Below are 24,340 nucleotides of genomic sequence, written 5' to 3' on the forward strand. Positions count from 1 at the left end.
CGCACATCATGATGCGACCAGCCATCTCAGCGCGCAAAACGTTTGCACCCATCAAAGAATACATTCAACATACGGCGAGTGGTCCGCGTATGTGCCGAGCCGCGCAGAGAACTATGCGCTGCCACGGCCGCGGTCAGGAGCAGACGCCCTCGCCACTATACTCCCCCCCCGCCCCCCCCCCCCCCTGTCGCCGGCGATAACGGAGTGCAGCCGCGAGGTGCCCCTGTTGAGATTGGCGCACGAAGGTGAGCTCGCGGCTGCACTCGGATATCGCCGGCGCTCAAGGAGGAAGCGCGAAAGCATGAACGCTCGCAATCACGAAGGAATACGCGCAAGCGTCGGTCTCGACAACAGGCGCGCGCCATTTTGTTGCCGAGTATACGTTAAGCTATAGCGTGATTTCATTAGTAATAATTCGTAAAGTATTGTTAGCTACGCCTATAGCACAGATGAAACAGATAACTACAAGCGTTGTCCTTGTCAGGAATCGGAGCTGTTGGTGCAGTCTGCACAAAGGAGGCTGCAGGAGTGGGCGAAGATATCCCTACTTCTTACTTCGGAGCCGAGGTTATGGCTCACGAGCTTGCCCATATGTAAGTGCATCTATCACCAGACCCGGTGAGGACAAAAGTTGGTATATACAATAATTGACTGTTCCGTCATTCAGATTAGGGTCACCACATGACGAAACTCCAAGGTGCCCATGGTCTGAAGGATACCTCATGAGCTACAAAGACGGGGGTACAAAAAAATACCAGCTTTCTGTGTGCAGTCAGGAGAAGATTCGTGACAAAGTGCGGTAAGCTTTCTTTCTTTTTTAATAAGGACAACGAAATTAGCTGGATACCATGTGACGAAACATCACCATTCGATGTAAGGTAGAAAACTAAAGGTTGCGCACTTAACATTCACATGATCTTTTGTCTCGGACAACGAACCTGCGAAGCATTCGCGCTTTCATGTGTGCTGTCCATCAACACTTTTGGTGCGTGCAGTATCTCGTTTCAGAGGTTTTCTAGAGGTTCTGCATTATTGACAAAGACATGATACCTGAATGTGCAATGTGTAATGAATACTAGGATACAATACAAGATATTCGTAGTTTATGACGTAGTTGTCGAGAAATAACTCAGTGAACGAAACTGCGGATTAATCGGTAGTTCCACCTTGGGGCAAAGTGTAACGGGTAAAAAGCGAATAAACTCCTACCTTGTCTTGTGCTAGAATATGTCATCATGTTTATGCGAGGACAATTTAATATAGGGCTACAACAATATGGCGCAGTTCACATTGCCTCTGGAGGAAATTAAGAGATTTAAGCACGACGCTTAAAACTGCTGTTACTTAATTCACTTTGAATTATCACGGCTGAGCCTGAAAAAAGGTGTTCGTGCCAAAGCTGTTGGTGTTCTTGCAGCAAACCTGCTTGTGGCTAGCGTTCCATCTTGTTTTCGTGTTTCTGTGTCAACAGTAAAAAAGGGCGAGCGTGGACCGGTCCCATAGATAGTGTAATACCGGGCCGACCCGCGGCGGTCGTGAAGCAGGCTTCAAGCACTCTGTCCCTAATAATAATGAAAAACAAGATTTCACAAAAAATCACAAGACATTTCACTCTGTGGAGGCGGACGACCATCGAAGCTGTGTAGCACGCGACAAAGGGGTTACACGGAACTAGGACAAAGGTACAAAAACATTTCTTTGATCATTGGTCATCGTGATGAAAGAACGCACACTCTAATTTTTACACACTCTCAATTATTCGTGTTATACATTCGTGTTTTGATTTTGCGATATATTATAACGAAGAATTTGAGACCGAAAGCACCGCACCGACTGGCAGTGGGCTAGTGCCTACAGCGCCATTGCAGAGGGAGTGGCAGTATGGGAACGCTAGCATGATGAGCGGCAACGGAGCCAGCTGTGAAAGAAGACCACGACGAACGCGCGAGCAGTGGCAAGAGTCATTGCTGATGATGATAGTTTTTGCTCGCACAGATGAAAATTTCACGGAACCCTAGCCATACACAGCTTTGTGTAAATATTTTGGGAACCTATTTTGCATGCAACCGAGGATAAACAGCCATTTCGTCACGCGGTATAGGGCCCTATAACGTAAAGCTATTCCAACTATTCAACTATTCAGCAAGAAATTCAGTATTGTTCGACATCTTTATGTGTCTTTACCGCGTACACGTCCCTTTGACGCGGTGAGTTTTGGCGGTGTTGTGATGTCGCGTGACAGACAGCCGAAGTGGGCGCAGCCCTAAAACGTTTGACCAACAGCTGAGCGCTAATGTCCATGAAGGAGTTGAATGACAAATACTTATTTTTCTTTCGTTCTGTCTAATCTTGCAGATCAGTTCGCACATATCATACCAGATGGGGCGTTTTCGCGGTTTTCGTGACGTCCCGTGACAGACAGGCGAAGTGGCGGTGGGCCAAAATCATTTTGACAAATTGTGCAAAGCTGATTGCAGAATTGGAATGCAAAAGCTTAGAATAGCTTTATGTTATAGCGCCCCTGACGCGAAATGCTACTTTTGCGTGCCGGCAACACCATTCGATACGCAATGTAGGTCTGTAAGGAAACTGTTATGCATGCGGATTTGAAATTCATTGAATAATCTTGTTCTGCTCAATGCTAAAAACTTGTTAACTTCATTCCAGCGTTGGCACAGCTTCCTAACTTAGCGTCAAGTAGCGCTCAGTACCGTGAGAACCCCGCTGCACGACAGTATTTCGAACAACCTTGTCGTGTGAAACACGTGTGCCTAAATAAAAACTTCGGGAACCTCATAGTGTAGAAATAACAGCATTGGCTTAGTGTACTTATCGTCCCTGTGCCAATGCCTACAACTGACTATTTGCCTGTTCGTATCTCGCCAAGTGCTAGTATTCCTTCTCGACTTACCCTCGTTTCTCAAAAAAGCCACCACAGAGAGTGAACGCCCTGTATAGACACTGGAACAGCATACTTTGGACAACTCACTTGGTGTATAGCTTTCGGACTTGAGGCAGAGGTAAGAGAAGGTGGTAAATGCAGTCTGAGAGAGATTTTATATGCGAGAAATGCTTTGAGGCCGGCCTGAACAATTTTGTCCTAGCGTTATACTCAGCATTGGGTAAGGCGAAAGGCGGAACCTCAGAAGGAGAAGGCGAAGATGACGATAATATAAAAAGAAAAGGCAGATCGCATGCAAAAAGATAGAATTGGTAGCTCCTATTACAATTTTGTGTTCGCTTCAATGTCTCTCAAAAGAGCTACAATGTCGTTCATTACCTCACAGCGAGAATTTTGGACACGGACATAAAAGAAGGATTTCAGAAAATGGTGCTATCCACATGTGCCAGGAATCCCTCCGTTGATTGTTATTCCCAAAGGTGCCGCAGGCACGCACAATGCACATGATATATAAAGGGTTATAATTTTTAAGATTTACGAAATTTTTAAAATCGCATGTTGCAGATAATACAATTCAACTCCTTGAGCTGGATTCTTTAGAGAGGCGGATATTATTTGCATGATAAATCTAGAAAATATTGAAGTAATTAACAAAATACACTCATTATATTATTCATTACTTTACGGCCCATAGGACAATTTACAAATTGTAGCCGGCGGGTTTGCAAAGCTTGTCCACTTGGAATTAATTTCCAGAATGACACCAGTTTGTAGATATGCGCCATCAAACTCGCCGTAAAAATTCAGTGTTCTTGCACTTACTTTTTTAACAAAACGCTCTTTTATGCATTGAAGAACAAAAGTAAATGGGACGGTGATGTTTTTAGTTCCACACTTTGGTAAATAGTATCTGGAAACTTGTGTATTCCTGGAAATTCATTGCAAGTCTATAGGTCTTGCAAGCTCACCGGCTAAAATTTGTAAATTACAACATCTGCTGAAACATAATTCTTTATAATGTAATTAATGAATTTTCCGTAATTAGTTGAATACGTGTTTCGGTGTACTGTGATAGCATTGTCCGTCTCTTCGAATAATAACAGCTCAAGGAGCTGTATTATCCAACGTCCGCCAAAGGCGAACGTTGGAGATTCCGTAAAAAATAAATATTGTCGCGATGCAGAACAGGACGTGCAGACAAGAGACGATCACGATGTGGTGTTGCTGGGGCGCTTCGACCACCATGTTCTAGTGTCAGCTGGCGCCTTCAGCATTCGGCTTGCATAAACATCCGTGCTTGTCTCCGCCTCGAAACATTTTGGTGAAGGTGAGGCGTATCGACCTTTGTACCTCTGGCTGTACGGGGGAACCTTAAACGCATCGTGCTTCAACAACTCCACGACGCGCCCACCGCTGGGCATATCGGTGTTCCTCGTACTTTTGACCGAGTCCGGCGCCGTTTCTTCTGACTCGCCCTCTACTGCTCTGTGCGCCGGCATCTGACTGCTTGGGACCTGTGCCAACGCCGAAAGCCCACTACCATATCTCCAAGCTGAGCTTATTCAACCCATCAATACTGTTACGTGAAGCTGAAGCCGAATACTATTAACAATTTATTTACAGGGAAGTTCACGGAGGCCAAAATGGCGACGCTATATCAAACGGGCACACATGTCGTCTTCGTCCCCCTCAGTGCAGCCACACTGTGGCGGCTGTTCCGTAGCATCACCCCCGGCTGTAGAAGCACCGTCCCGGTGCTTAATCTACACATCCGTGGTGAAAGGTGAATGGCATGGTTTTAGTTTAGCCACGTGAACGATGTCACTTGCAGCTGATGATGACGCTGAGAGATCGGCGGGGATGATTTCATAGGTGACATCGGTTACTTGTCGTGCCACACGGTAAGGGCCAGTGTAGCGCGACAGCAGCTTTTCGGAAAGGCCCACACGTCGAACGGGTGACCACAGAAGCACCAGAGAGCCCGGAAAAAGTGCACGTCTCGATGGTGGCAATCATAGGGGCATCTCTGATGCTTCTGTGAGGCCTCGAGACGGGTGCGGGCGAGCTGGCGCGCGTGGTTGGCGTGTGTGATCGCGTCGCGGGCGTATTCAGTGGCGGAACGTGCGGCCGATGGCAGCAAAGTGTCCAAGGGCAACACGGGTTCTCGGCCATATAGGAGATAGAATGGTGAATAGCCGGCGGTGTCGTGACGCGATGAATTATACGCGAACGTCACATATGGTAAGTGAAGATCCCAGTCGTGGTGGTCGGTCGCAACGTACTTCGAAAGCATGTCGGTGATGGTCCGGTTGAGGCGCTCCGTGAGGCCGTTGGTCTGTGGGTGGTAGGACGTGCTGAACTTGTGCTTTGTCGAGCAGGAGCGGAGGATGTCCTCGACGACTGCCGACAGAAAGCTGCGGCCACGGTCAGTGAGTAATTGGCGCGGAGCACTGTGCACTAAAATGATCTCATAGAGCAGAAAGTCAGCAACGTCAGTAGCGCAACTTGTCGGGAGGGCTCTGGTAATTGCGTACCGCGTAGCATAATCGGTAGTGACGGCGACCCATTTACTTCCGGAGCACGAGAGAGGAAATGGTCCAAGAAGGACTAGACCAACACGGAAAAAGGGTTCGGGTGGGATGTCGATCGGCTGGAAACATCCAGCTGAAGGTGTGGAGGGCTTCTTCCGGCGCTGACAGGGCTCACAAGCGGCAACGTAGCGCCGCACGGAGCGGGCGAGACCCAGCCAAAAGAATCGACGGCGTGCACGGTCGTATGTGCGCGAGACGCCCAAGTGTCCAGCCAAGAGAGCATCGTGAAGTTGCTGGAGGACAGTGGAACGCAGGTGCGATGGAATGACGAGCAGAAGGTCAAGGCCGTGTGGATCAATATTGCGGCGGTATAATGCCCTCTCCTTAAGGAGAAACATCCGGAGAGAGGCATCGCCAGGAGTTGACTCCAGACGGTCGATGACGGATCGTAATGAAGGATCGCGCCGTTGGTCGTTGCCGATTTAAAGCAACTGGGACACAGAGAAAACGCAAGCTATGGCGTCCGCATCAGCCGGTTCGTCGACGGGATAGCGAGACAAACAATCAGCATCCTGGTGCCAGCGTCCCGTCTTATATACAACGAAGAAGGTATATTCTTGCAGGCGTAACGCCCAGTGAGCGAGTCGTCCCGTGGGGTCCTTGAGCGAGGATAGCCAGCAGAGAGCGTGGTGATCAGTGATGACACAGAAGGGGCGTCCATACAAGTATGGACGAAATTTCGCAACAGCCCACACAAGAGCGAGTGCCTAGCGCTCTGTGATTGAATAATTGCGCTCGGCGGGTGATAGAAGTCGGCTGGCATAGGCTATAACGCGATCATGTCCCCGCTAGCGCTGTGCTAACACTGCTCCTATGCCGTGACCACTGGCATCAGTTCGAACTTCCGTTGAGGCAGACGGGTCAAAGTGGGCCAAAATTGGAGGCGTGGTAAGGAGAGTAGTCAGCTGCGAAAAAGATGCGGCATGGTCAGGACCCCAAGAAAAAGGGGCGTCTTTCTTCAAGAGGTCGGTAAGGGGACGTGCGAAGGTCGTAAAATCTTTCACAAAGTGGCGGAAATAAGAGCACAGCCCTACGAAACTACGAACGTCCTTGGTAGACTTCGGAACAGGAAAATTCGTAACGGTGCGAATTTTGTCCGGATCGGGTCGCACGCCTCTGGCGTCTACGAGGTGTCCAATGACGGTGATTTGGCGGCGAGCGAAATGACGTTTTGACGAGTTCAACTAGAGACCGGCGTGGCGGAACACGTCAAGAATCGCTGAAAGACGGTCTAGATGCGTGTCGAATGTGGGCGAATAAACGATGACGTCGTCCAGGTAGCACAAACAGGTGGACCACTTGAACCCCTGAAGCAAAGAGTCTATCATTCGTTCGAAGGTGGCGGGCGCGTTACAGAGACCGACAGGCATCACCTTGAACTGATAAAGGCCGTCAGGGGTAACAAATGCAGTCTTCTTGCGGTCCATGTCATCGACGGATATCTGCCAGTAGCCGGACTGTAAGTCGATAGAAGAAAGATAGGTGGCACCGTACAGGCAGTCTAGAGTGTCATTAATACGTGGCAAAGGGTACACGTCCTTTCTTGTCATTTAGTTCAGGTGGCGATAATCTACACAAAAGCGCAACCTTCCATCCTTCTTTTTGACAAGTACGGCGGGAGATGCCCAGGGACTACAGGAAGGCTCGATAATGTCCTTTGCAAGCATCTTTTTCACTTCCTGTTGGATAACAGCTCGTTCCGACGCAGAAACACGATATAGACGTCGGTGAATAGGGTTCGCATCGCCGGTATTTATGCGATGGGTCACAACGGACGTTTGACCTAAGGGTCTATTGTCAAAGTCAAAAATGTCGCGATAGCCTTCAAGACCGCGGCAAAGAGCGTCAGCTTGAGCAGGTGTGAGGTCAGAGGAAACCATCTTCTTAATGTCGACGTCAGTACCATGCGATGACGTCACGGTATGGGCTGAGCTGTAACGATCTTCCACTGTGAATGGCTCGACCTCGTCATCCTGCAAAGCGCTAATTATAGCCAAGGAGATCCCTTTCGGCAGAACTTGCGCGGTTAGCGCGAAATTGACAAGTGGAAGGCAGGTGTGGTTGCCAGTAATTTTCAGTACAGTGTGCGGCACGGTAACACCATGTGCAAGCATAACGGCCGGAATTGGTGCCGCCAGGTAATTGCCGTAAGGTACAGCTGGTCAGGACAACAAGTCGACGTGTGTCACAGAGCGAGGCGGTAGGCGAATAAAATCCATGCAGCTCAGATGCCTTGGAGGCGGGTCCACAGGGTCGGCAAGAAGAGGCAAGTCAAGGCTAAGTGAGCCGGCCGAACAGTCAATGAGGGCAGAATGATTGGCAAGAAAATCCAGACCGAGAATGAGTTCGTGAGGGCAATGCTCGATGACGGTGAAGAGAACGACGGTGTGTCTCTCAGCAATGGTGAGTCTGGCAGAACACATGCCAACAATAGCGACTGTCCCTCCGTCGGCGACTTGTAGAACTCGGTTCGGGGCAGGCGTCAGAACTTTCTTGAGCCGACGGCGAAGAGCAGCACTCATAATCGACACATGCGCCCCGGTGTCAATCAACGCGTACACAGGAACATTGGCGACGAGAACATCCATTTTTGTTCGTGGGTAAGGTGAAGCGAGGATTTCGTGCCAACGTCGTCAATGCAGCTTCACCTCCAGAAGCTTCACGGTCTAGTTTTCTGGTCGGGGATGCGGCGAGTAGGTCGGAGAAGGAGCACGGCGTGTCGGGGGCGAGCGAGATTGGCGGCGGGAGGGAGAAGGCGAGCGGGAGTGGCGGGGTCGTGTTAAAGGTGTCGCAGGGTCAGATGAGGGAGCGGGCATAGAAGGGGCGAAGGAAAAGGATGTGCTATAGAGGCGAGGGGTGCAATCAGGATAATAGCGCGTCGGAGAAGTCCAGCGGCTGCGGCAGTGGCGAGCGACATGTCCAATGCCTCGGCAGTTAAAACAGATCGGCTTGTCGTCCAAGGTTGGCCATTCGGAGGGGTTGCGCTGTCCATAAGAGGAGTAAGAAAAGCGCGGTGGGGGCGTGCCTGGAGACAAAGGTTCCGAGCGTACGGAACGAATGGATCGCAGGCCGACGTTGGATAACTCTTGACGGACGACGGCCTGGATCAAGGAGATGGTCACCGGAGAATGATCAGGAGACGGGAATGAAGGGGCCGCGGTTGTGCCGCTTCGTGCTCACGACGAATGATGCGGGTGAAGTTGTCACAGCGCGACGGCTGGTAGAAAAAGTCGTCACATGATGACGTAGCAGCTGTGTTGGGAAGTCGGGTGATGTGCTGGGATACCCGGCGGCTTTTAGCATGCTGGAGACGGCGGCACTCCTTCAGGATGGTATCGATGCTGGTGACGTTCGTAAACACCAGTAAATTGAAGGCGTCGTCAGCAATGCCTTTGAGGACGTGATTAACCTTATCGTCGTCAGTCATGTTCGGGTCAGCCTTGGCACAAAGGGCCAAGACGTCGAGAATGTGCGACACGTAGGTCTCGGTCGACGTCTGTACACGTGTGGCAAGGGCTTTCTTGGCATTGACTTGTAGAGCAAACGGATTGCCAAAAAGGTCGCGTAGCTTGTCTTTGAAGAGATCCCAGCTCGAGATCTCCTCTTCGTGAGTCTGGAACCACGCCAATGGAGCTCCATCGAGGTAGAAAAGTACGTTGGCAAGCATAATGGTCGGATCCCACCTGTGACTGGTGCTGACACGTTCGTATAAGCGGAGCCAGTCGTCAACATCACGGCTGTCGACTCCGTTGAAAACACCAGGATCCCGAGGTGGGGAAACGGCGACGTAGGTCGAGGCTGCAGGCAGAGACGCTTGCGTAGAAGTGCCGCCAGCAGAGCCGAAGTTGCATTGTCGCCGTTGCGACCGCTGCGAAGCTCCATGACGGGTACGGGGAATGTCCACCTCCGCCAAATTAATGTTACGTGTAGCTGATGTACAAGTCTATCTACAATATATTTACACGTAGACCAACGGTGGCAAATATGGCGAAGCTATATCAAGCGGGCACGCACGTCGTCTTCGTCCTCCTCAGTGCAGCCGCACTGTGGCGGCTGTTCCGTATTCATATTCCCACTGAGCCTTTCTTTTGCGTGGGACTCGACCTAGTTGGCCCTTTCTCAACTAAGGGCGACAAATGGGTAGCCGTTGCTACCGATTACGTCACGCGCTTCGCCATTACGGAAGCTCTGCCTACAAGTTGTGCCGCTGAAGTCGTGGATTTCCTCCAACACAACGTCATCCTGCACGAAGGTGGTCCAGGTCAGCTCCTCACGGATCTCAGACGTTACTTCTTTTCAAAGGTCGTTGATATCCTCCACCTATCCACTACTGAGCTTCAAATAGCCACTGCTTACCATCCATAAACTAAGGATCCCCAGGAGCGACTGAACAGATCCCTTAAGGACATGCTAGCTATGTGCGTTTCTCCAGACCACCAGGACTGGGACGTCGCTCTGCCATATGTCACCTTCGCTTACAATTCGTCCCGCGATGACATTACAGGTTACTCTCCGTGTTATCTACTGTTTGGCGCTGATCCTGTTTTACCCCTGCACACTGAACTTCCACAAGCCACTCAATCGCCCACCACCTATGCCCGCGATGCGATTTCTATGGCAACACAGGCCCGTCAGATTGCCCACCCTCGCGTCACTGATTCCCAGGCTTCCCAGATGTCCAGTTACGATACGCAGCATAGGGATGCGCAGTATTTACATGGCTTCCTTCTGCTCCTGTGGTCACTATCTCGTCGTGGGGGCCTATCGGAAAAGCTTCTGTCGCGATGTTCAGGCTCCTACCGAATCCTGCGGCAGCTTTCGGATGTGACGTACGAGATGTGACGGATGTGACGTACGAGTAGAGCCAGGCCCGTCATTCGCACAGGCGAGAACCGATGTTGTTCATGTCTCCCGTTTAAAGTCCTACGTGCGTGTCTTCGCCGGGCCATAATCGCTTGCACCGGGTCGGCACTCCAACCCGAGCAGCGCAGTGTCGCGATGCAGAACAGGACGTGCAAATAAGAGGCGATGGCAAACTGTTGTTTTTGCTGGAGCGCTTCAGCCGCCATGTTCTAGTCTCAGCTGGTGCATTCGCCTTGCATAAACAGCAATGTGCTTGTCTCCGCCTCGTAACAATACAATCACCCTGTATTATCCAGCACGGCAATTTCCGGTTCAGCGCTTGAGTGTCTCAATCTGTGTAGCGGGTTTGCGTCATCTAAGGTCCTTCTCTAAGCGGATAGACCACCATCTGTAGCGCTCTTTAGCGTAACTGAAGACAGTCCAAGCTAGATGCCGTTACCGATAGATGTAACATAACGAACTGCTTCACGAATGACAGCAACCTCCGCAGCCGAGGCCGTCGGCTTGTGGTGGAGTCCGAAGTTTAGACAAATCAGCAACACTGGGACAACGAAAACAGCTCCGGATGCCACTGTGAACGTCGATAAATCAGTGTAAACACGTTCTGTAGAGGATGTGCATCAGAGGTATTTTGTGACAGCGCCAGTTGCTTCAGACTACATGATTGTAGTAAAACTGATTTGGGCGAGTTGGTTCATGCCTATTCAAAAGGCGCCGCGCGACTGGGACGGAGACAAAGGTTTGTGTTTCTCTGTCTCCGTCCCAGTCGCGCTGCGCCTTCTGAGACTTGGAACGAAACAGCGCCCTGGTGGTCTTTAGAAACGCCATGCTGATGTGCCTTAAGCGTTAGCCAGCGCGAAACTTGCACCTAGGAATTGGTCTTACCGCACGATAGCTAGTTTAAAAGTGAATACTTCGGCGTGGGTCGTGCGTTGCCGTCGAAGGCTCATGTTCGTGATGGCTGATGAATCTCAGTTATGCACCAATAGGTTCAAATGAGCGGTATACGTCGATAGCGTAGACGCCTGCTTCCGCAAAAGCAACTTTAGTTGGCGTGCGGTGTGGTACACCTAGCAAACACGCAACGCTGTGCCTTGCAGGGATACGCCCTGAGTTATCATACCCTCTATTGTAGTTGGCCTGCACATCAACGAAAAAGGCAATTAGAGCATAAAGACAACCTATGTACTTTCTTCCTGTTCAGGACTCTTCAGCGAAGCTGTATAAACCTTCAGACCCATAAGAACTACATGAAAGGAAGAAACAAAATTCCAGGTAAAACAGTGCGTGAGGGATATTACTGCAAGAAGGTGATGAAGGACATGTCACAGGGGAGGAAAGTATATGTAAATAAGGTAAGTCGTTCAAGAGAAGGCCCTGTAAGTATCAGCCTGAAAGAATCAGCCAGCTGTCAACTAAGCGATATACTACTGGGTGGAAAATTCTGTGGGATATACAGGTACCCCGCTAATTGCAGCCATTTCAATCTTTCCCCGAGTGTCGGTTCTCATTGGTCTGCAGGTTAAATTCACGGGGACTCGAAGGAAGCTAACGACGAATCACGCAAGCTTCGAAAAGCACATGCTAAGGGCAACTTGATGTTTATAGCTCGCCTATTAGCAGAGGGAACTTGGAGTTGCGCCCTGTCGCGGGTGACGTCACGGCAAGGACGCCGCTCGCTCCGGCTCGCTCGGGTGCCACGCGCGCTCGTTCCCTTCTTGTATGCCTGGGGTATGGGTAGCTCTAACCGTTCTTATTGAAGGATATGTCGGCTTATTTCTGCTGCTATTGCTGAATCACAGTTCCTTAAAAAGCTCGTGAGTCGAAAAAATTTGCAGCTTTGATATCGCAATCTATGTAGCGTTGAAAGGGTCTACTGGTTTTGCAATACATATATGCACCATGTCTGTCCATATATCTTGCGTAAAATAACGTCCGCAAATTCAACATCCGAAGTTGTGTATGATGCTTCGCTAAACACTTAACATTCCCTTAGTACTTAGCTATTACTGACATCGCATTTTACATGGAAGAAAAATCTTGGTATTTGGTGTCAACATGTTATCCGTGTTAGAAAGACTTTGCCCATCGAAGCTGTCATCATGATTGTTATTACTCTGGTGAGTTGTTCTGGTCAAATATGGCCCACTTCAATAATTAGTAAAAGAAAAAGCTAGGCGCGTATTTCGTATAAAAAAGTTCGCTGCTACTTTCACCGCTCCCAGAAACAGGTCCCGATAAAACGAATTTCTCATGGCTGCTAACACGATGGCGCTTCATGTAGAGTACTTACAAAGTTAATTCACAAATACCATAGTAGCCATCACTTGAAAGAAAAGTTTCGTGGTTAAGATCGAGAGCAAATCAATTGCAAGCGATGAAATGTTTAGTAGCCTTTATCGCCAATTTGGCACAGCCCTGACGGAACGCTAATAACCTACCGTCGTTATGGCGAGGCACGCATTGTCCGCGAAAGTCATCAGTTCACTACAACTTTGAATTGAAACCATGAAGTAGTTTTTTACAGCGGCAATTCCAATGCCTAAGGTATACTCGAGGTATTACAGGGCAGCTTTGCGTGCCTAGAAAAGGAAAATTCAAGCATGTTCTGCCTTACCATGTCTCGATCCAACGTTGTTTACTTATCCAAACGGAAAATTATTCGCTTCGTCAGTGCATGAGAGAGAGCGAGAGAGAGAGAGTAAGAGTAAAACATCTATATTATTAATATATTTGAACGGAGAGAGGAGCGTGGCAGAGACCCTCAGTCCAGGGTCCCTAGGGTGATTTCGGCGATGATTCGAGCCCGTTGTATCATAGCTCGGAGGACTTCGGAAGGTCCGTCGCAGAGGGGATCGTCCCACAGCTCTTTGTTGCGTAGGAAGTGAAGGAGAGTTGACAAGGGAGGAAAGAGGTTTGCAGTGCACTCAATCGTGATGTGGAAGACTGTGGGCGAGCTGCCACAGCCAGGGCAATGGTCTGCATAACAGTGGGCGTAGAATTTATTGAGAGAGGCAAGCTTTGGAAAAGTCGCGGTTTGTAACTGGCGTAGTGCCACTGCTTCCTCGCGCGAGAAGGACGGGTTTGGTGCGCCGTGGGTGCGATGAATGTGTGTATAATGACGGAGGATGTCTGTGTAACGGAGCAAGGGATCCCCCACCCTGAAGTACTCGCCTCACCATGCCGAGCCGCCCGGAGGGAAATTTCTCGAGCAACCGCATGTGTGCGTTAGTTACCCGGCAGCGCGGTATGACCCGGGGTCCAGCAGAGTAAGTAGATGTGGGGAGGTGTGGTTCGTGCATTTTGCAGGATCTTTTTGAGAATTTGGTGCGCCGCTCTCGGGATGCCATATCCTGCTAGGAACGTCCGGCATGCCTGTTGCGAGTCCGTCAGTATATACACTTCCTCAGGAACACGGATGGCGTATCGAATCGCAAGAGCAACGCCGAGAATTTCACCGTAAGCGGCATTTCTTCCGCACATTGCAGCAGAATCTCTCAGGGATTCGGTGCCATGCAAAACTGCCGAGGTATAGCCCTCTTGAGTACCTGATGTGTCCGTGCATAAAGCATGTGTTTCAGGGTTGTTCCCAAGCATGTGGCCAAGGTATCGTCCACAGGCTTTGTGCCGTCCTTTGTCATGCTCGGGATGCATATTACGTGGCAATGGACGAAAACTTAGTGCTTGGCGTATTGCGGACGACAAGGTCGTTGGACGCGTTTCAGTTTCAAGGGGTGGCACAGAGTATCCTAGCCGTGCGAGGAGATGGCGGCCAGTGGGGGTGAGTAGGAGGCGCTGGCAATGGCTGACCCAATGTGTCTCCAGCAGTTCGCCTAGTGTGTTATGTGTTCCCATGTTAAGAAGCCGGCGTGTGGAAGTATAGTTAGGGAGGCCATGGGCAAGCTTCGCCGCTTTGAGGATCATTGCGTCTATGCGAAGTTGTTGCGCTTGGGTTAACCGCTGAAATGGGAGATCGTGCGTAAGCCGGCTGATCACGCATGCCTCCACCAAACGCAGCAGGTCCTCTCCTCGAAGGCCCGAGCCCCTGTTGGAGACCCTCCTGATCATGGCCAGAATTTGCTCAATCTGTCTGGATAGAAGGGCAACAGTATAGTTAGACCTGCCATCCGCTTGGACGTGTAGGCCGAGAATGGGAGCATGATTAACCTGGGGTATGGGTATGCCATCCACGTTCACAGTGATAGGTGTAGTAGAGGAACGGCTGCGGGGGCGAATGATTATGAGCTCCGACTTATGCGGAGCACATCTTAAACCGCATTTTCTCGCGTACTAGGATACTGTGTTGACTTCATGCTGCAGTCGGTGCTGGATGACCTCGTCGGAACCCCGTCTCGACCATATAGTAATGTTGTACGCATAAATAGCGCGGACGACATCAGGGATCTGGTCGAGTAGCCGGGGAAGTCCCGCGAGCGCGATATTGAATATAGTAGGGGAAAGAACTGTCCCACGTCCTACAAGGCTAATCGTACTGGATCCATGCGGTCCCATTCCTTCGGTGGCTGTGCGATCTCAAAGAAATGCGCGGACATAGTTATGGATATGACTTCCGCAGTGCAAATTTGCAACATTGCGAAGGATGAGGTCATGTTCAACATTATCGAATGCCCATTTTAGGTCTAAGGGGGTAAGTGCTCTCGTTTGGGCGCACGACGTAGGTCCTATAACTTCCTCCCGCAATTCTAAAAGCATATCTTTGGCAGGCAGATGAGCTCTATCTCAGAATTGAGAGTGAGAAAAGTGATTTTTTTCGAGGAAGGGCTGTAGACGCCGCAAGAGTACATGCTCCACGAGCTCGCCAACGCAGGATGCTATGGAGATGGGCCATAGGTGTTCAACCTTTACAGGTTTTCCCGGTTTGTAGATTAGTGCAATGTCGGCCTGTCGCCATGCTTGAAGCGTGCCCTTGAGCCAGCAGTCATTGAAGATGTGGGTAAAGCGGTTAATATCTGTGTCACTGAGGTTACGAAGGGTGGCGAATCTGATGTGATCGGCTCTCGGTGCCGTGTTAAAGCGTATGTCTTGTAAGACCACCCGCACCTCGTCAGATCTGATGTCTGCATCAAGCAATTCGTTGGCCTCGCCTACATAAGGATAGTCAGGCTACTGCGGCGACGAGCCTGTAGGTATGAAATGCTTCTCTAGCTTCGTGACAAGTGTCGAGACATCGTCCCTGTACTCGTGCATTAGGATGTGCAGCTGCTGAAATGTTTTTCCTTTTGTTGTGGTGGGGTCTGTGAGTGAGCGAAGAAGCGACCACATTTTTGCTGTGCTCAATGTGCCTGGCAGGTGGTCGCCAAACCCTCGCCAGATATTCCTCGTAAGGGTCTCTGCGTACTCCTGGGATATCCGTGTAATTTGATCTATAGGTTTCCTAAGTTTGCAGTTGAGACGTTGTCGTTTCCAACGCGGTGTCAACCCTCTGCGGCCGTCCGAAAGGTGACGTAAATGCGGGTCTATGTCTGGTGTCCCAGTTGTGGTACTCAGCGTGCACGTAGTGACCTTTAGATCTTGTGTGAGAGAGTCAAGCCAGCTTTCGTACCCCTGGCCCTCAGGTGGGTCCTGGCGGCGTTCTCTGAATTTCGCCCAATTCGTTATACGCAGTGGCGTAGCCAGAAATTTTGTTCAGGGGGGCGGGGGGGAGGGAGGGGCTCGGGTGCTCCTATGCAAATTCATGTAGAAAATGTATTCTTTTTTTATCGGCACCCACGGCACCAAATTCGATGAGGTTTGTTGCAGTAAAAAAGAAAGCCTTGAATTCTACTGATTTCTAGTTTCGAAGTTCTCATTTATGTTGTCAATTCTTTTTTAAAAATTGCCAAAAATCGCAAATTTTCAGGAAACGAAGCTATCGCGTTTAATACTCTGTAACTCAACAATGAAAGATAATATCACAAGTCTATGAATCGCATCTTATAGTACATCTACAGCGGACGAAGCTGATATGTCACACATGAATCTAAAGAAATTTAGTATTATGGAAATACTGCTATTGCAGAACCTTTGTACACCACGTAACCAAGTTACGTAAGATACAAATTGACATACCAAATTTGTCCGGTTTGACGCTTATAATAGATGTCGTTTACAGAACCGCAATATCTGTTCTTGATGCAGAGCTATTAGTTTGTGAACGTCGTGCTTCTATTTTTTTCGCACTTTCGAATTTTTCAAAATATACGTAACAAAATTCAGGCCCTAAACCAAAATTCCGCTTCCAACAGATACTAAAACTCATCTCTCGCTCTCAAATGCAACAAATTTCATTAAAAGCGATCTAGTGGTTATCTCAGAAAAGCATTTCTGCGTTTTACGTGTATTTGAATAGGCCGTGTCGGAGTTGGGCCCGAGCCAGAGCTTCTTCTTAAACAATTTGTCGAGGGATCTAATACATGAATAATAACTGCATTGCCATTGCCAAAGAAGCTGCAAACGAATTATTGAACGCTACGCACTCTCAAAACAAGTAAAATATGTATTTTTTCATTAGAAGATATGCTCGTATGTGCCAAAACTTGTACCCGAAATAACTATCAATGCTTCCTTGTTTTTGTCTATTTAATAAGTAAAGAAAATATCATACGAACTTTAGAACTATATCAGTTTGAAACCAGCAAAGCAGCGCATGCCACTGATATGAAAAAATGTTAAAGCCATGAAGTGAACATGTTGAGGACAAATATGTTAATGAAACTTTATCAATCAAGAACCTTCTTTACATTTTTGTACATATCTACCAGCCAGGGAAAAACCTCAATGACGCTGTCATTTATTCCAATGTATTATGCAGGAGCAGCTGTCACTGGTCGTGTATCGTGAGTAATTGCCCCAAAATTATTGTCCCACAGAGAGCACGTATATAAAGCCGTTCTGCAAAATATACGAGGGCGGGTTAAATGAAAGTGAGTCAATGCGCATATATGACAAATGAGGCACTTTGTTTAAAAGTAGTCTCCATCAACATTTAGACATTTCTCCCATTGACTAACGAGTCGCGTGATTGCGCTCTCATAAAACTCCTGAGTTGCTGCTTCAAAAAGCCTGCAACTGAATCTTTTCACGTAATCGTCCGACACGAATCTGTTAATACAAAACTTTGCCAGTTTTGTATTAACCGCATCAGCGACGTGGGGACGGGCACTGTCGTGGAACAATTAAAAAATAAATTATGGGGTTTTACGTGCCAAAACCACTTTCCGATTATGAGGCATGCCGTAGTGGAGGACTCCGGAAATTTCGACCACCCGTGGTTCTTTAACGTGCACCTAAATCTAAGTACACGGGTGTTTCCGCATTTCGCCCATCAAAATGCGGCCGCCGTGGCTGGGATTCAATGCCGCGACCTCGTGCTCAGCAGCCCAACACCATAGCCATGTCGTGGAACAAGATGACCCCATTCGTCAATTTTCCACGTCGTTTGTTCTTGATTGCGACACGCAGCTGATCCGGCGTTTCACAATATTGGAAACGATTGATAGTCTCTGTGGGTTTAGCAAATTCTATCACTAATGGCCACTGACGATCGAGAAAAAAAAAGCCAAAAACACCTTTCCGCCGGAACCGGTGGCCTTTGCTTTCTTTGCGGGCGGTGAACTCGAATGTTTCCACTGTAAGCTTTGCTGTCGTGTTTCAGGGTCGTAGTAGTGGCACCATGGTTCGTCCCCGATCACAGTTGCAGACAAAAAGTCGTCACTTTCATTGTGATACCGGATGATATGAGTCAAGACAGCGCAGAACCGCTCCGTCTTCTGGCGGTGGTTAAAAATCTTATCTATCCATTGCACGCACAAGAGCGCAACCGAGATATCATGAATTATGGCGTGAACCGAACCGTGACTGATGTTCATATGCTCTGCCAGTTGCTTATCCTCCGTTCTTGTCTCATCAGCCTTTGCAGTTTTCTTGGGGGTGATTGCACGATGGCTTTGGCCCGGTCTTGGATCCTCTTTGCAACTTGCACGTCCTTCTTTCAACCGTTTACTCCAACGCTTCACAGTGGCCAATGTAATGCAATGTTCAACGTACGCGGCTTCCATACGGCGACTAATTTCTTTTTGGGGAAACACCTCCAGCTGTCAAAAATCTCACGGCACCACGCTGCTCAACTTCTGAAGAGTCCATTACATCACGCAACCATGTTCAACCTAGTACATGAAAACATTGAAGAACATTTACCATCACACCTGCGTGTCACTTTTGTAAATGAGTGATGCCTGTGTGCTACGTGCATGCCTCGAATATAATGAACCGAACCATTATTGCGCGATATGGGTAGGCTCACTTTCATTTGACCCGCCCTCTTTAACTAGAAGTCTGAAGATACAATGGAATATACAAATGTTTGATAAAGGGCAAAAAAATTGCCACTGGAAACTTCACTGCACGTATACAGAAAACCTCGCAACAAGATATTTAAGTATACATGTAAGTCTCCAATAAATCTACCTATCTAAGAATAAGTCACTGTATATAATGCGTCAAACAAGGCAAATAAACATGTTGCGCAATCACTGATTTACAGAATTCTAGATCCCGCCGCCCTTCCATCGACTCCCCCCAATGTATCGCGCGCGACGGAAGACACGCTTGGTCCCCGCTTTTCTCCTATGTGCACACACGACTGAGCCACCATCGTGGGCTCACCCATTCCCCCCTCCCCTATGCTTTCATTCGCATATACAGCATGCGGCGCGCGGTCACGAAGTTATCATACGAAACATGAGAGTGACGGCGACAGCAGGAATCCACCTGAAGTGTTCATATAGTTACTATTATAATAATATAGTAAGAGTATCCGGCAAATAAAGCGTCCCGTGGCCGATTACTTTCCGCAAAAAAGTAACAAAATCGAACTTTCACCATGCGACAATTTGCTGCTCCGCAATAATGTATTTTTTTCCTGTTGGTGGGCGGGGGCACCGAAATGAAAAAAAAAATGCAAAGCAGAGTAAGCTGGCCAATATCCAATGCCTACTTTGGGCATCTAATGTGGCTACCGAATGAATATAGAAGAAAACGGGAGACGCTTGGTCCACTGAGAACCATACGCGTAGTGCTCGGTATCCGACACCGGCGAGACAAGACTTTGCGGAGAGGCTGCACTCAAGCGAACGCGGTGCAATCCATCGAGTCCTCACAGAGATGGCGCTGAGTGACCATTGCTTCTTTTTCTCGTCTGCTAGCCAGAAGGTGTCCAAAACTCTGCCAGGCGAAAATCCACTCAGCCAGAGAAAGCCAAACGCGCACCACAGTGCCCCCCGTGGTGGTCGGGGCAACACGAGAAAAACGCATGCGCTCTTGCTGGCTCTTGCATCCCGCGGGTACAGGGTAGCGCGAATGAAAAAACTCAAGAGGCTCAATGTGGGGTCCTCACGAATAAAAGTCAAACTAGAAAAAAAATCGACAAGACCGTAGTTACCCTGGCTGGCTTCAGTGTCTTGACAATGATGCTTTGGCATAGGTACAAGAAAATGTTGATATTTTTTATGCGACATGACGGCACAAATGAACCACCACAACGCTTCATCTCATCGGACCTCGTTGCGTGCTTTGTCAAGTTGCCTGATAATGTGTTGATTTGACTTGTCTTGTTGTATGTTCCGATCTAAGACTTTAGAAAAGTCAATGCGCAGTTGGTGTCAAATGTTTACAACAACATCAAACCCACAAACCTCCGCAATTGAATATCTAAAGCACAACTTTGGAAATGTCAATGCACTTTTCACTTCAAAAGCTTATGAGAACAATATACCCATAAAGTTTCGGAATTGACATCCACGCGCTCCGTAGATTCCGCGGCCTCCGCGCGATTCCGCGGCGAGCCCGTTCGCCATCCAAAACGCTCTTGAATCTTTTTGCTCGGATGGGGCTGCTTGCGTTATGTGACTCCCGGTGCACGGGTGCTGCCGCGAAATCCAGCCCGAGTTCACAATGTTCGCGGCGAGATGTCATTTCGAGCATGAAAAAGGCATTCTAGACAAAATTAAGAATTATTTCTGGCGCTGGGGGTTACTTTGGTCGACGGTCCATGGACAGCACGAAAAAATTTCGGGGAGGGGCTTATGGGGCTTCACCCCCCCCCCCCCCGGAAATACCGACAATAGCTCATTGCCTCAAACAAAGTACGCGCTCTGCCACTAAGCATTGTAATGTACTAACAAACGACGAGGAATTGGAAAGGTTATGTGCCATTCGAAGGCGTGCCGAAAGGAAGGCTCTACGTACTAAGAATATCGAAGACCTGAGAACTTGTCGACGGGCACAAAGACATATACGACGTTACCTCACCAAACTGGACTGAAAAAGGAGGAGGGACTTTTGTGGGACACTGGGCATACGACAAGCGCTGAGCAAAATCTGGCGAGTCGTCAGAGGCATTCGCAAAGAGCCGCAACAGCTTTATCCTTTTATCGCCCTGTCATTACATGAGCGCGCATCCCTGAAAGAGGTGGCAGAGCAGTACTGCAGGCTCCTTTCCAACGGGACACAACCTTTGCGGCAAATTGCAAGTCGTCAGCCTAGTCCACCTCGAGCTACCCTTCCTGACTTAGAATTACCATTCACCATCGAAGAGCTCACGGAAGCAATCGGTGACGTAAACAAGCGATCATCACCTGGCCATGCCGGCGTGAGTTGTGAAGCGCTCGCAAATCTATGCCACACATCTCGCCTACGCCTTCTGGAGTACTACAACGCCTCATGGATAACTGGGGAGGTTCCTACGCAATGGAAGCTTGCGAAAGTCATTCCTATATTGAAGCCAGCGAAGCAGCCAACAAATTACGCCTCCTTCAGACCCATATCTCTGCTTAGCTGCGTAGGGAAGCTATTCGAAAAAAATGACCTACAAACGAATAAATTGGTTCCTGGAAAGTGCAAAAGTTTACCCGGAGGAAACGAATGGCTTCCGGCAAAATAGGTCCGCAATTGATAATGTCATCGCCTTGGTCTCATCAATTGAAGAGGAAATGGTCTCTGGAAACATACCTACTGCATTATTTTTGGACATTAAGGCAGCATATGATTCGGTCTATTATAAAGCAATACTTGACGCTTTGGAAACCCTTGGTCTTGGAGGACGGCTTTACGTATGGATTGAAGACTATCTCCAAGGACGCCAACTTTTCATGTGTACCCCGGATGGCCCCATGGCGCTTTATGCCGTCGAGAAGGGAGTGCCACAAGGATATGTGTTAAGCCCGGTATTATTTAATTTAGTCCTCATCCATCTGAAAAGAAACCTGCATTCTGGGGTCAAAATCACACTGTATGCGGACGAAATCTGCATTTGGAGTGCGGTGCGTTCCCGCAGTACCACCCAACAACGCCTCCAGAGAGCGCTAGCAAATATATCGGCCTACATAAATCCAAGGGGTCTGAAACTGTCCCCCGACAAATGCGGTGCCATGGCTTTCACGCGGAGGTGTATGGAAAAATACCCATTATTGTCGGGTGGTCGTGCCCTTCCATACGTCAAGACGCAAAGGTTTCTTGGAGTTACGATCGATAGGGACCTCACATGGTCGCCCCAAGTGAAAAAACTGAGTGAGAAGATTTCCTCGGCGTCGCACGTATTCCGATTTTTTGCCGGATCACAGTGGGGCAGCAACTGTCGATCAATGGTGCTCCTCCATAAGGCCTACATTGACGGAACACTACGATATTACCTCCCGATCCTGCACAAGATATCTCCCACAAGCAAGAGAAAACTCGAGGTAGCACGAAGCAACTGCCTTCGCGTATGTCTTGGCCTTCCGAAGGGGTCGTCCCGCTCAGGAACTGTAGCAGAAGCTGGAGGCCTGCCTCTGGAAGTGCTATGTTCGCAGGAGACACTTCGGATGCACCTCCGCCCCGTCATTCATACGAAGGCTCACTTTTTAAAGGATATTTCCAGAACCGTGCTACATCTAGCTTTGGGCACGCCGTCGGCAGCATATCTATTTCCATTCCTGCTCAGGCGTCACAAATTATGCCGCGAAACATTTCACCATGGACACTGTCCCCACTGAAAATCGTGCCATATATACCTGGAATCCGTGCGAAAAAGGAAATGCCTCAAGCAGCGACTTATGAGATAGATTTGGAATATATGCACAAAGAATACGCAGCCGCAACGCACATTTTCACAGATGGCTCTACAACTCCACATCGTTCATCAAGCGGACTTTTTGTTCCCTCTACAGGGCAACGATTCTCGTTTCGTCTTGAGCGAGCGACAGCGGAGCTATATGGCATTAAGGAGGCCCTTGTGTATGTACTTCGACAGCAGCCGCCAAAGACATGGGTGATTTTCACATATTCAAAAGCAGCCCTACAATGTATGTGGAACATGCAGAAGCGTTGCAATAATCAACCAGCAGCATTTGACAGTGCTTATATTCACCACAGAGCTAAGATTGCTGGGCATTGCATAAAGCTCCAGTGGATACCTGGCCATGCCGGCATTTCGGGAAATGAAAGAGCGGACGAAGCTGCAGGAAATGGACTCCAATACCGCAAGTTCAAAAGAACATTTTTTACAAAAGCCGACGCTTCAAACATGGCAAAAAATATGCCTATCAGGAAAAAGACCGAATCTTGAATCTGCCGCTTCACCAAGATAACTTCCTGCGTTACATTGACCCAGAAATGAGACCGAAAATTCCACGACCACTTCCTCGACACTTAGAGACATTGTACCATCGTCTTCGACTGAACGTGGCATACACGAACAATTATCTGTACTGCATAGGAATTACCACTAACCCATGCTGTGATAACTGTCGCAACTTAAAGACAATTGAGCACATATTACAGGAATGCCCCGCGTACCGCTACGAGAGACAATTTTTTGACTACCAAATGGACATGATTTGCCAGGAACCGTTAACGTTACCGAGCATGTTAGGTCCAATGCGCGGCCCTTCAAAACAGCGACGGGTTTTGGATTTATTGTTCAAATACCTGACAGAAATTGGTCTAACAGGAAAGCTTTAAATATTGCACACCTCCTATAAAACAGCCTAAATTTACCCGCCATGTCACCTGTAAATATTAGTATCAGGTCCACTCGGACATTTCATATTTACTTTTATCCTCTTTTTCTCCCAGTCTTTTCTGGAATCTTTTAATCCCATTCCCCATCCCTATACAGAGTAGCATGCCAGCGGTTATATACGCGCCGGCTAAATTCTCTGTTTTTCTAATAAAGAGCTCTCTCTCTCTCTCTCTCTTTCTCCGTTGCTGTTTTCTTCTCCGGGGTTCGCGGCACCTCTCAAGGGGCCAGGGTCACCTTGGCTGGGGCGTTGGTCCGCAGGGCCTTCTTGTAGGGTTGTTGGGTGATGGGGAAGGAGGGCGCTTCTCCGGAAGGCGCACCGATGCTTCGCACGATCGGCACTGAGACTTGGGGCGGGTCCAGAACTTGCGACGGAATCTCGAACGCGTCTCCGGCCGTACTTGTCCGGTCTCCTTCGTTGGAGCGCGTGACGTTCGGGTCTCCGCCATATCTCTGGTTGTGGTAGGGTCGCTGGAGGGCTGGAATTCACGCTGCTCCTTGTCGAGAGCCGTCCTAACCCAAGCCTTGTTCAGTGTCTGCCTAGCAGGCCGCGGGCAGTTTTGATTCGTTGTAGGGTGGGTCCCGTCACAGGATCTGCAGTGAGGGGTTCACGGATGCGACAGGGTGGGGCTGTCAGTCTCACACGTCGCGTAAATGACCACGTGCGGCGTAGGACAGTAATCAGCCCAATGGCCGAGTTTGTGACATATCTTTCAAACCAGTTTGCGGGTGCGATGGGGGTAGCAGCGGAGTTCTGCACCATAGAAACGCACGTAGCGAGGCACTTTAAGTCCTTAAAATGTTACCAACGCAATGTTGGTCTGATTCATCATTCGTGCTTGAAGTATTTGAGTTCCAGGAGCCAAAAGGTCCATCCACTAGCTTGGAAGAAGGCGTAGCGGGCCAAAGAACAGGAACAATTCCTTTGCA

The 24,340-nt window shown here is 48.9% G+C and overlaps 1 protein-coding gene across 1 annotated transcript in view; it reads left to right on the forward strand.

The window, feature by feature from the left end:
- The first annotated feature begins 304 nt into the window (after positions 1-304).
- Positions 305-24,340, forward strand: part of LOC142574919 (uncharacterized) — a 57,417-nt gene continuing 33,381 nt past the window's right edge. Inside the window, exons 1-3 of the mRNA XM_075683912.1 lie at positions 305-593; positions 668-799; positions 11,561-11,711. Of these exons, the coding sequence (XP_075540027.1) occupies positions 571-593; positions 668-799; positions 11,561-11,711 (306 nt within the window). The 5' untranslated portion in view covers positions 305-570. The remainder of the gene's footprint in view (positions 594-667; positions 800-11,560; positions 11,712-24,340) is intronic.

The sequence above is a fragment of the Dermacentor variabilis genome, chromosome 3 (assembly GCF_050947875.1).
Source record: "Dermacentor variabilis isolate Ectoservices chromosome 3, ASM5094787v1, whole genome shotgun sequence".
In the NCBI taxonomy this organism is placed as follows: domain Eukaryota; kingdom Metazoa; phylum Arthropoda; class Arachnida; order Ixodida; family Ixodidae; genus Dermacentor; species Dermacentor variabilis.